The sequence below is a fragment of the Adiantum capillus-veneris genome, chromosome 16, assembly GCF_014529385.1.
Source record: "Adiantum capillus-veneris isolate H3 chromosome 16, ASM1452938v2, whole genome shotgun sequence".
NCBI lineage: Eukaryota > Viridiplantae > Streptophyta > Polypodiopsida > Polypodiales > Pteridaceae > Adiantum > Adiantum capillus-veneris.
In genome coordinates this window covers 148,302,378-148,315,835 of record NC_140946.1, presented here as the reverse complement: position 1 = coordinate 148,315,835, position 13,458 = coordinate 148,302,378, and the positions used below count along the sequence as shown (strand labels likewise).

At 46.9% G+C, this 13,458-nt stretch overlaps 2 protein-coding genes across 2 annotated transcripts in view; both read left to right on the top strand.

Moving 5' to 3' along the window:
* Positions 1 to 13,458, top strand: part of LOC147440036 (tetraketide alpha-pyrone reductase 1-like) — an 82,528-nt gene that overhangs the window by 24,719 nt on the left and 44,351 nt on the right. The window lies entirely within an intron of this gene.
* On the top strand, positions 2,202 to 3,132 carry LOC147440037 (uncharacterized). Its single transcript, XM_086485732.1, has one exon. It carries the CDS (start codon positions 2,296 to 2,298, stop codon positions 3,130 to 3,132), a length of 837 nt encoding a protein of 278 aa, XP_086341858.1. The 5' UTR covers positions 2,202 to 2,295.

Genomic DNA, 13,458 nt, shown 5'->3' with positions numbered 1-13,458 from the left:
GAAACTACTGCTGATCTTCAGCTGTCTGGAACACCACCCAAGAGAATATCACCCCACTCTCAAAGTGAATAGGGAATAAACATCCTACAAAAGGAACACACATCAATACTGAGACTGCAGTTGAAACGGCAAGATCAAGAGACCCTGCACCCAACCTCTGCAAGAGAAGAATAAGGTGCTATAGAAAGCTACCAGATAGACCGTCAATCCTCTCCACTGCACATGGAACCACAAGAACTGTAAGGAAGTAGTCCCAGAAACTGACTCCCATGCTGGCTCCATATCCCTCTCTGAAGGGAGAACACCCGAACCAGGGATAACTGTCATAACTCTCCAACAGTCTCTGCCTGTGTAACTCGATCACTAATAGAGAGGTGAATCTGAAAGGAATTATACATGTGGAACCTAGAACCAAATCTGGGAGAACCAAGAAGATTGTCTCCCCTCTTTGAAGCATGCTAACTATAATTGGTTCCTAGTCCGAAAGGACCACTGTCCACCTGTACGAAACAACATGCCAGTCTAGGATAAGGGAAGTAGGTTTGTCCTAGATGGTACAGTCTCCAAGAAGAGGCATAGGAATAACTACTACTCAGATGCACTCCGAAGAGCAACCATCATACCACAAATCCGAAGACGAGAAGAACATCCGCCAAGGGACTAACTGCACTGTGGATTGAAGCACACCATCGAAAGCCGCAAGAAATGGGCAAGGAGACCAAGGACTAGAAGACACCGTGCATGGTAGGCCGTTGAATGGAGCACCGAAAGTCGACTGAAGATAATAACTTGCAAGCCCCCTCTGAAAAAGAAGTATCCTCAAAAGTACACTCTGAGGAAACAACTCACTCAAACGACACTGTCATTGAAAGCTCCAGAGTTGAGGTTGAGAACTCCCCCCAGGATAGGAAGTCCCCCTTCCGCTCAATAGAGAATGAGTACCACAAAAAAGAAGAATTTTGAGACAACCTCGAGTAAAATTGCTTCTTCTGTAACTGAATAGCAAAGCCTGAATCCCATGGAACTCGAGACTCAAAGAGAATTACACCATCGGTAAACTCGGATAGCTAAGAATAGGAAGACTTTAAAGGTCGTCACCTGAGGATCATGTTTGCCAAAGAAGCCGTCGGGGTCCAGAAAGGACCTAGCTACTCAAGCAGTTGAGATCAAACCAACTGTCCGCCACTTCTCTGCATTTGCCAAGATCAAACCTATAGGTACAATCCAATACAATATGCCAAACTGCATACAGATGCGAAAGAGAACATATACTCCCACTGTTGTAACTTGCTTCCTTAAAATCTTCATAAAAAATTGTCCTTTGTACTTGTGCTGAGAAGAACATACCCACAAGTGAATTGTGCAATCAATATCCAATACACAACATGACACCAATACTCAAAGGAAGAGTAAAGGAACCGGCTGGGGAAATAAAGCCGTGTAGAATGTTGGGACTGAACTGTAACATGCCAGAAAGTTGGGCAAAAAAATGCAAGGGAAAAGAACCTGTTATACTAGCCAATCGTGGCGAGATTTGCACCCGAAGAGTTGTCCCCAAGGTTTGGAGCTCTCCAAAGGGATGTATGGAAGAAGCATCCAAATGTTGTTGACTGCGAAAATAGGAACTGGATGTCCACCAATTGTCGACACTATGTGCAAAAAAATCATCCAAGGGATCTTGACAAATCTGTTGTCGATCATCAAGAGAAGCGCCCATGGAAGGTTGCAGTCCTATCCCAAAACTGGTGTTGACTAGCTCACAAGGATTGTCCCGCAACTGATACTAACAAGCTCGCAAAAGGACAAAGGAATGACCAAATTTGTAGGGCCACACTACCACCGGGGAAGGAGAGAACATGTGGATAGGAGAAGTCCACGCTCCAACAAACCTCCTCGAATCATTGTTGGCAAAGGGTATAGCACCACATGCTCCACCTCTAAAGCTCATCCAAGAAAGATGATCACACAAGAAGTGGTTCTAGAGAGAAAAGTATCCCCCTTTGCCTGTCGTAGACAACTCCAACACATGCACTGGAACATGCACATGAACTCTTGAATACTAGATAAACAGGAGTCACCTGAGTCGGAAGTGAAATGTGAGTAGCTTGTTATTAGGATGGAGAGCTCTCTCTCTCTCTCTCTCTCTCTCTCTCTCTCTCTCTCTCTCTCTCTCTCTCTCTTCTCTCTCTCTCTCTCTCTCTCTCTCTCTCTCTCTCCCCATATGAATGAGTGAACCAGTCAACCTGCGGGTTTTCAAGAAGTGGTTTCTCCGTGCGATCGTCACCGACAAGAAACATGCCAAATGCAAAGGATAAACAAACACCCCCATGCAAGATGGATACAGGTACAGGTACAAATATAGGGACAGGTAAAGACACAGGTGCAGGAACCGAGAAATCGGTGCTATGCTTGATGCAAGACATTTGGGGTTTTATCTCATCCTCACAGGAAATGGTGATGAAGCAGGGTGAAGACATAAAAAATCTTGCACTAAAGAACCAGGAATTGGAGCACACAATCCAAATACAGAATCTGAAAATGCAACATCAAGATCAGAAAATTCAGGCCCTGCAAGATGCATTAAACAAACAGGTCTCCAATGTGCAAGACGCTCTAGCTACACATGACGAGAAGCTTGCACACATCAGTGATAATGCAACAGGAAATACGACCTCCTGGGCACATGTAATAAGAAGTACTCCAAATGCCATCCCGCAGACACATGAGACGTATGCAAATGTAGATGACACAGAGTATAATGAGCGAGGGAAACGTAGTATGAATATTGTGATCCAAGGCATACCCGAATCTGACAATGAGAAAGTACTCATGTTGAATGCGGAGGTCACGAACCTCCTTGCAAACACATTTGGCATGCATGATGTAGTGGTGTATGGGGCACACCGTGTGGGTAAGCAGAGACCTGAGAACAATCGCGCAATTGTATGCACAATGTTGGAGGCACGTAAAAGAGCCATCATACTCGAAAATGCTCTCACTTATCTAAGGGATAGCCCAATTTACATCAGTGAAGACAGGACACCCGCGAAACAAAAGGAAAGAAGACAGGCATATGAAGAACGAAAGAAAAAGAACACCACCCCCACCGGGGCAACACCACCAGAAGCATGACAGGGGGAAACCCATGGGACCACGAACATACACGTCACAAGTTGGAATTGCCGAGGTTTCCCTTGGCACAAAGGGGAAGGATTGACAGAGGTTTTACCACGAGCAGACATACTTTTTCTACTTGAAACGTGGGAACAGGACACATGTAGACTGCCAAGTATTCCGGGATACATTACACACTCGGTTTGGTGGCCTGATACTAAGATGCGCGGGCAAGGGGGTGTTGCTATAATGTACAAGGAGGAAATGCAAAATCAGGTTAAGATATGCAAGATAGATGAACACAAACGATACATATGGGCTGAGATTTGTACATCTGGGAGATCGATGTTCATTGCGGGATGCTACATCCCACATCGGGAATCCCCGTTCTATGATTTGCATAATCTCTCCAAGAATGACCCTTTTGCCGACCTATATACAGATATTGCAACCTACACACCACAGGGTGCAGTGATGATACTCGGGGATCTTAATGCTCGCATAGCCAACATACAGGTTCAATTGGTTGACTACTCAACCTATCCCGCCGACAAAGATGGCGATCTTGTATTAGATGCAATATGGGATAGATGCTCATGCGATCACCTCATGAATGAACAAGGTTCGGCTTTGATATCCATGATGAATTCTATGCAACTTGTAGTCATGAATGGCACCAAGAAATTTGCAAGCTCCGGAACATACACATGCTATACATCAAACCATGGAAGAAGCACTAATGACTATGCGTTAGTTAGCCACAATGCATTGGACTTAATTGGACACTTTAAAATTGGGGCTCGGTCACCGAACTCGGACCATACTCCAATTCATGTATGTCTAGACCTCCCACACATGCCTACACAACGCATCCAAAAGGCGACAAGTTGGGCATATCGAATGCAAGCCACAAAGAAATTCGATTATGCCACTTTTCTGGACAGCCTATTGAGTAGCCAATGCATGTCCCAAAACATTTCAGAAAATTGGGCTACCTTTCGTCAAGCAATAGAAGAGGCTGCAGAGGTCACTATGGGGCGATCTAAAAGAAATCACCAACAAGTGAAAGGTCTCCCTCATAACCCATGGTTTGATGCAGAATGTAAAGCAGCCAAACGCAAGTTAAAGTGCTTCAATAAGTCCACGAAGGAGTGGGAAAGTGCAGCCAAGGAATACAAGATGCTGAAAAGGAAAAAGAGAAGGATGCATGAACTTTTGAAGGAGGAGCAAGAGGTGATCAGATTTAAGAAAGAGCCCAAGAAAGCATGGCGCAACATGAAAGGAAAAAAGGAGGATATAATGGGAAATTTCAGCATGGACGAAATGTATGTATATGCACAAACACTCTATGCTCCCACCGATGCTCAAATAATGATGAATGCTGAAATTCAGGTTGACACTAAGGAACTTATAACTTTTGCAGCGGCTTTGAGAGGTTTGAAAAAACTAGCCACTGGGAAAGCCTTTGACATTTTGCACTTCAACTCCGAAATGCTGAAATGGTCGGGCAATGAAGCCAAGAAATGGATACACTGCATGATGAATCAAGCTATCCACCAAGGCATGCTTGAAGATTGGCAAGAGAATTGGGTCAAAGCTTTGTTTAAAGGCGGAGACCGTAACCTACTCACGAATTACCGCATCATCATGGTGGGCTCTTGCATGGCAAAACTTTTTGGCAGCCTGATAGAAAAGGATATTAGCACATGGGCTGAAAATAGTGGAAAGAGGGCTCTCGGTCAAGCAGGTTTTAGAGAAAAACATAGTACCATAGATCACTTGATTACAATCCGGATTATGATGGAAGAGGCGCGACTCAAAGGGGAAACTATGTACTGCTGTTTTGTGGACTTTAAGAAAGCGTTTGATACGGTACCTCGTCATGGGTTATGGTCCCGCATGGAGACCATTGGGGTTCCCATACACTTGAGGGTTGCGGTGGCACGCCTATACCATGCGGTTCGATGTAAACTGAAAATACAAACAGGCTTCTCCAAAGAGTTCTTTAGCACAATAGGGGTCAAACAAGGATGCCCTCTGTCCCCAACATTATTTGGGCTATGCATAGATGAGCTTGAGGACTTTATCTGCCAAACGACGCAAGATAATGGAGATGCACCAAACATAGGTCTCATTACTTTGCTACTCATTTATGCCGATGATGTGGTTCTTTTAGCGCATAGCATGTCTCTCTTGCAAAAACTTTTGGATGCGGTACATACTTTCTGCGAAGCCACAGGACTTTCAGTGAATGTCACGAAAACAAAATGTATGGCGATTTGTACACACAAATCAAAGGATCAGCCCGCCCTTATGTATGATGGGCAAGAGATTCAAGCAGTAGACAGCTTTAAATACTTGGGCATCATTATACCCTCAAATCATAGATGGGGGCAATGTGCAAAAACAAGAATTGAAGCAGGACAAGCAAGGTATTACGAGTTTGAAAACATGTGCAAACAAAGCGTCACTAGAAGGTGGGAAATAAAGTCCATGGCTTTCAATGCGTGTGTGGTCCAAACGCTATTGTATGGGGACCAAGTATTCCGGCCAGCACATGGAATGACATTGAGAAAATTCAAAAAAAGTTCTTATGTAGACATATGGGGATAAAAACCACAACACCATACTCAGTGATGCTATTGGAGACTAGACAAAGACCATTGGAAATGCTTGCCTTGCAAAGAATGCATAAATATCTCTTGAAGGTGAAGCTGATGCCTCATAACCGTTTGCCTCACATAGCATGGGAGGTAGGATGTAAGCCTCAAAAGAACCACAAAAGCAAGTTTCTCACCTCTAGCCTTGTTGAGGACATCAGGAAATGGTTCTCTAAATGGAATGTGGGAGCACATGTGGACATGCATGTAGAGGCAGGTACCGAGCATGAGCACGAGCTGAATTTTGAACTACAATTACTTGAGGCCCTCCACAGCAAATGGAAGAATGCAATGCACAGGTCCAAGTTTGAATACTATTGCAAGCACATAAATACGAGATAGTGGGAAGAGTACAAGACCGGGGAAACCCAAATACATATCAAGACACCCATGTCTACCGTGCGAGAGGGGCCATCACCTTGATGCGGACAAGATTTCACATGCTCAAAAGTGAAATGGGAGGATGGCTGAATATTGATGCAAACACGAGGAGATGCACTCAATGCAACTTGAACTCATTGGAAAATGAGGCACATGTAACCCTTGAATGTCCAGCATATGCACACATTCGGGTCGACTTTTCCCAACTTATTCAAGGATGTACTACATTTGAGGAACTTCTCTCAAGAACACATCCCTCTACAGTAGCACTAGGCATCTATCTTGCCAAAGTGCTAGAACATCACACCACACTCACAAACAAAATCACCACAGAATCATGACACGTCCCCTCCTTCACATGGGAAGGGGGGAGTCTCATATATGAGATTTTGGGTCCCATGGGTCATTTTGGCCCCGCGAGGACGTAAATACATCATCATCATCATCATCTCTCTCTCTCTCATTTTCAGATGTCCTGTCTCTTTCTACCTCAGTAATCTCTCTTCTCCATGAGTGTGCCTTGTTCATGTGTTTGGCATTGCAGGTGTTCTAGATCGGAGTGGAGGTGCCCACCCGATCACTAGTGTAAGGATTCTAGGTGCTTATCCTTAATTAAGTACTTAAATTCATGATTAAGACTTAAGAAACTTGAACTGAACTAAGAAACAAGACCCAGAAGACTCTGTGTTGCTTGATTGAATGACTTCTTGAAATTGAGTACAATAGGCTCTTTATATAGGAAACGAAGAGACACAAATGAAAAGACATGTCAGATGGTGAAGAGACATGACTTTAGACGTAAAGACACATCCTTTCGGCGAAGAGCTGCATCTCAGCTCCTTGGCATGGCACTTCGCGTATCTGCAACTAGGAGTAGATGTAATACTGCAACATAGTCACAATCGTGACATTCCCTTCCTCTTTAAATAAAACCCAAGGTAGTTGTAGAAACTCCGGGAGAAGGAAATGTATTGTTGTTGTGCTTTTGCATCCAAAGCTCTTTCTGTTAAGTCCCATGTTATGGCACTGTTATTGACCATGACTATTTTGCCAAACTGAAAACTGATCATATTTGCAACTTGGTAAGTGTCTTTGTCAAAGTCATTTGTAACTTCGAACTTTGTCCAATAAAAGATTGAATCTGTGTTTGCTTCGAGTGAAATTATTGGTAAACTGACTTGAGTTTTCCGTTGAGTGATGACCACTGGTTGGAAATCTATAAGGTATTCCATTGGTTTGTCTGGAACAGTATAATCCTCCTGAAGAGATGTCGTAGACTGAGACAGAGTAGCGTTTGGAGGTACATCCATCTGTATAGGTTTATCTGTGGAACAAGTTGTGTCCAAAGATTCATTTGCAGCGACTAAAGATGTGTTGCAAGAGTCAGTATTTTCTTTATCCTTTGCACCCCTAAAGGCAAGGACTGGAGTCTTCAAGTTTGAAGAATTATCATTCACCATAGCATCTGGTATCTGTTTAGAGACAAAGATTGTATTCTGCAAGGGCGGTGACAAGGCGAATTTTCCTACCTAGATCACGGCCAAAGAAGGGGTTATGTGCTTGTTGGTTGTCACACAAGAACCTGAATCTTTTGAATCTTCAGCTGTTTCAACGGGTATTAAGGCTTCTAGTTGAGAAGGGGGAGGTTGAGGGAGCTGTTTCCTCTTAGACCTCTGCAGAATCCTCTTGCACAAGGAAAGGATAAATAAATCTTCAACTTTACCACCATCAGACAAGAAACACTTAAATGAAGGGCATGGCTCGCGAGGGGGAACTTGTCCAGCATCGCGGCGTTCACGACGGAGTACTCGACTAGGGTCGGATATATGTGCCACTAAGTAAGCCCATCTTGATATTGTTGATGATCCTTTGGAAGCTTCATATTGCTGCTTCTGTTGTTGATGATTCTGATAAGAAGTTGGTTGCTGAGAACTGTAGCATTTCCAAGAATATTCATGCTGAGACTTTTGCTGCTCGCACGAAGGTACTTTGTGTCTAGTTGTCTCTGAGAAACCATGCTTTGGGTGAGGAATTTTAACTGCGAAACCTCCGATTTGGTCGGTTCAAAGGTTTGCATCTGCAACTGATCCAAGCGAGTGTGAATCGATGCGAGGCTTGTTGAAATTGCTGCCATCTCCTTTTTGAAAACTATTGGATCTTCGGTAATATATTGTCATCACCATCTTGTCTCCATCGCCGATTATGTAACAGTAGCTACTGGGAGAAGAGAGTGTGTTGAACCATTGTTGGGCTGTGCTCGTCTGCAAACCAGGTACCAAGGGGGTAACGAAACCATGCTGTGGGCTAAGGGTGGGTGATTGCCAATATCCGGGGTAATGGGACTTTCAAATCTGCTGAACCCACGCTGTGTTTTGTTTTCCAGATTCGCTGCTGCCCCAAAAGCTAAATGCTGGCTGAATTCGTGGGGGTGCTGAATTTTCCTTACGCTGCTTTCCTTTTATGCAAGCGCTGGCTGGATTGTACGCTTTTGTTAAACGCTGGCTGGCTGATGTTTTTGTTAAACGCTGGTTGGGTGTGTTCATATGAGGTTTTTTTTTAAAAAAAAATTGACGCTGGCCGGTCACGTTAAAAAAACCTTTTGCTGGGTTTAATAAACTTTATGCGCTGCTGGTTATTAGCGTAAGAACAAACCAGCGAAGAGGTTTATGTGGCAGCGATTCAGCCCAGCAGCGTTTCAGTGAAGCAGCCTGCCAAGTGATTGGAGAGGCCAGCGCTAGGAAAAAAGGTGCACATTGGGGAAGGGGTGGTTGCCTACTGGCTGAGTGCCCTTTCGCGTGAAGGGTTGCATGCACACGGGTTCGAAGAGGCACCATCCAAGGAAAGGGTACGCAAAGAGTCACATCCCCACGAAATGTCACATGACGAGTCACCAGCAGAAAATTTTCCCGGAAAATCACCGGGTACGTGGCACGGCGCACACACACATCTGTGTCTTTGTCTTCCCCCCCCCCCCCCGAAAAAGATCCTTCTATTAATTAATGAAACTGCCCATAGGGCTACAATCACCTCTTCGAGAGAGGATTACAACAACCATGATGGGGAGACTCTCCCAATGAAAAAACAACATATGTACAATGAGGCTAAATCAAGAAATGGGAGGAGGGAAAAGCCACATAGGTGGACGATAGTGCCATCTGAGTACACCCTGCACCATGGTGAAAAAAGGCCCAGGTCACCAAAGTCGAAGGAAGGCCTCTTTGTGCTCTCGCATGCGGTTGGAGCTGCCCTGAAGTCTCTCGAGCTGTCCTTTGAGAGTGTGGATCAGCTCTAACCAAAGATCGCGAACAGTCTCTGCTGGTGGTACAGGGTGAGCCTCAAAGATGCGGAAGCAACGAGTCCGCCAGTCTCAGTGTGACATGAAACGTTTCGGGGTTTCGTGTGTTTCGAGGTTTTGAGGTTTTTGAAACGTTTCGTTTCGAAGCTCAAAGAAAGCGAAACACAGGTTTCGTTTTACATGTATGTACCTATAAATATACATTGAATATATATGCAAATTCACCTGTCGAGACATGTGAAATACCAAAATCTAGATGTGAGACTTGAGTCACGAGTGAACAAGGTACGTCGGCAACCAACTGCAGCAACGTACAGGTATAGATGAGGAGGTCAAGCTAACGTGCAAGGTTGAGAGAGAGAGAGAGAGAGAGAGAGAGAGAGAGAGAGAGAGAGAGAGAGATTATTCGATGTTCGTGTGGCAGTCTTTGTACATGGCTTAAAAAATCCCTAAATGGGTGGTTTGACGTCAACCGGTCAAAAGGGGGCCAAAAAAAAAAATCAACCCGTTTCGCCATTTTGAGGTTTCGGAGGGCTGAAACGTGTTTTTATTTCACTATGCCGCCAGATGAACCAGAGTGTCAGGCCACTAATGATCTCCCAACACTCCTCTCTCTCACTGTAGCACTCCTGTGGAGTAAGCTCTGTGGCAAGCTGGAGTGTAGGTCGCCCCCCCTGCATCACTATCATCCTGCTGGTGGAAGATAGCTCAAACTGAAGTGCCAGGCCCGTGAGAGTGGACCAAGCAGCTGCCCCCCAAGTGTACTGTCGAGTCGTGGAGAGAGCAGGCATCAGCCGAAGAACACGAAGCCACACCTGCTGTGCCAAGGGACAGTCCCAAAGACAGTGATGCTAACTCTCCACAAGATGGTCACAAGCTGCGCATGCGGCCGAGAGACCACTATGTACAAGCCATCTCCCAACTTGTAGCTTTGTGTGCGACCAGCCACTGAAACAGAGTGACTTGCCTCGGCTATCTGGAGTGCCACAACCTCTCCCAAAAAGCTGCCAAGAACTCAGCTGTGAGACCCTCCTCCTGCCAATGAGGTGTTGCAGCAGGGCGAGCCTCTCTCTCTGTGCTGCCAGTATGTGACGTCCCAGTCGAATAGTGTACTGAAAGAAAGGGACACCTGGGTGGTGTGCAGAAGAGAAAGGGTCCCTCCAAAGCCACTCTCCAGGATCCCACTGTACTCGTGCAAGTGGACAACACTCCCAAGCCCACAGTCTCCAATGTCCAGTCTCGAGAGCAGCTGGGTCAGGATCGATGACACAAGTCCTCCCACAGATGCCCACCACTCTGATCCTTTGAAAACAGCACTTTGCCACCTGCGGGGCCTCTACTGCAACTCGCTGTAAGCGTCCCTCACCCTGTAACTCGAAAAACAGGGAGGGAACAGTCTCTGAGCAAGCCCGAACTGAGATGAGAACCTCCAGTCGTGTGAAGGCTCCCATCCATTTGGGCGCTGCTTACTCGAGAGGTATGAGCACTCAGCTGGTAGTGCCTGTGAGATGTCCTGCCACATCCTCTGCACCCCTCTCATGCCCTGTAGCTGAAAGCCTTGCAGCTCCTCTGACAAGCCTGAAAACTGTAACCAGTCACTTAAAGATCGTGCTGGACCTGCGGCCATGGGATCCTTGGAAACATGAGGCCGACTACAAACCAAGTGGCCTCTCTGAGTGCTAACTATGGGGTTCCAAACAAGTGGTTGTCGCAGGCGCTCCTTCGTGCAAGTAGGCTGCCGCTGCTTCAGGCCTTGCCACAAATGCTCCCAAGATCGAAGCAAACCCACAGCGAAGCAGTCCTCCAGTCTCCTGCTCAAACCAACTCTATGCATCTCTGTGAAGATCCATCTGGTCGAAGGTTGCCAGGGGCCTCCTTCCTTGGGCACCCTAGCACGAAGCCGTTGTAGCAAGAACTCCTTCTAGGGCTCCTCACCTGGAAGAAGTCCTCGGACGATGAACTTCCCAAGAAGGGCTCTGCTCTGCTGTGTTGGGTCTATGATCCCAAGCCTTCCGTGTGAACAAGGAAGAGTGATGACCTGCCAACAGTGTAACATGGAACGGGTGGAACGGGCCCCTCCCGTTCCCGGAACGCGTTCCCAAACCTGGCGCCTCCTCGAAACGGGAACGGGACCGAAACGCCGTTCCCTTCCCAAGCATAACCGGAACGACAACCAAAACGGGGCCCGGAACGGCCGGAACGCGTAACGGCAAATCCGGAACACCAAAGTTTAAAAAAATGACAGTTTGGGGCAGGTTTTTTGAACGTTTAGGGCGGTGTTATTTCCATCCTCTCCTATATAAAGAAGGGCTTTAAACCTTCTCTCTCTCAAGCTCTCTACCTCACCCTCTCCCTCAAGGCTCTCTCTCCCGCTCCCTCTCCCTTTCTCTCAAGGCACCGTTCCGGCCTACGTTCTCGTTCCGCCACCCCGTTCTGGAAACGTCCCGGAGCCCCCCGTTCCCATTCCCCGTTCTCGTTCCGTGTAACTATGCCTGCCAAGCCACTTTGGCCCGGGCTATCTGAGTGTCATGCCCTGACCAAAGGAAGTTCCTGATCAGCCTCTCTACCTGGCTGATACAAGAACTCGAGAAGATCCAGCAAGACGGGATGTACCACATAGTAGCCAGCATCACCTGGTTGGCCACTACAACTCTGCCAGCCAAAGAAAGTCGTGCGGAGCTCCAATGTAACAACTTCCTCCTGATAGACAGCAGGAGGGGAGCAATTTGCTGCTTTGGAGACAAGTCCAAAGTAACCTGACATCCCAAGTACCGAACTGCAGTCCTTGGGGGAATCCACCTGAAACCCTCACCTGGCATCCAATCGGGCACAGGAGCACTACCAACCGAGAAAGCCACTGTCTTTCTCCAGTTGATCAGTGCGCCAGATATCAACAGAAGGTCTCAAGAGCCTGCTCACACCTCTGAAGGTTGGCCTCCTGGCCATCCGAATACAAGGCTGAGTCGTTAGCAAACTTAGCATCCAGTAGCTCATCTCCCTGAATAGGGAGTGCTAAGCCCCATAAACCAACTTGCTGCGACACCAAAAACCTGCTCATCGCCTCAGCATAAAACAGAAAGAGGAAGGGGGCAAGAGGGCAGCCCTGTCTGACCGAACGTGTGAGCATGAAACGATCACCTCTACCTCCTGACAAAAGTACCTGACTGTGTGCCTGTCCGTACAAAGCTGACACCCCTCTGATCCAAGTATCTGAGAAGCCCGTCCTGCGTAGAGTGCCCTCCAGAAAGTCCCAGTCAACTCTGTCATAGGCCTTCTCAAAATCGAGAAGAAGAATCACCAGATCCTCACCACAGATCCGCGCTAGGGCAGAAGCCTCCGAAAAAGTAAAGATGTTGTCGAGGATACTGCGCTCCTTGACAAAACCTGTCTGAGTCCCATGTATAAGGCTCTCTAGAAGTGGTTGGATCCTCAAACTCAAAGCCTTGGCAAGAATTTTGTAAGCTGAGTTGAGGATGGTGATGGGGCGCCATTGTCGAATCTCATCCAAGGAGCCACCCTCCTTGGGAATGAGGTAGACCAGACCCTCACTCATGCTGTCAGGCATCTCTCCTGTGTGCAAGATGTACCGAAAAGCACTATAGAGGTCTGGGCCAAGCAAGTCCGAGTACTCCAAGAAAAAACTGGGAGTCAAGCCATCCTCACCCGGACAGCTACGATGGCGGAGTGCAGTAAGATCCGTGTGAAACTCCTCAAGTTGAAGTGGCAGCTCAAACCTCTGACGCATCTCCTGAGTCACAAGACAAGGCATCTGTGCCCACACCTACTCCCTGCATGCATCCTGACACTCTGGCTGAGGCTCTGCATGCATCTTGCTGAGATTGAGGCTCTTGCATCCTCTGCAAGGAAGCAACGCCCCATCTGAGACGCTGCTCCTCCTCTCTCGCTGCAGCCAGGCGAGCCAAAGACTCCTGGAGAAAGAAACGACTAAGCTGAGCTAGTCCTGAGGCCACTCTGTCAGCAGGAGAATCTTGCATGTCCAAGCTCTCT

What these genes read in the sequence shown, in the direction of transcription:
- LOC147440037 (XM_086485732.1), top strand. Translation starts at nt 2,296, where the DNA reads ATGCCAAATGCAAAGGATAAACAAACACCCCCATGCAAGATGGATACA.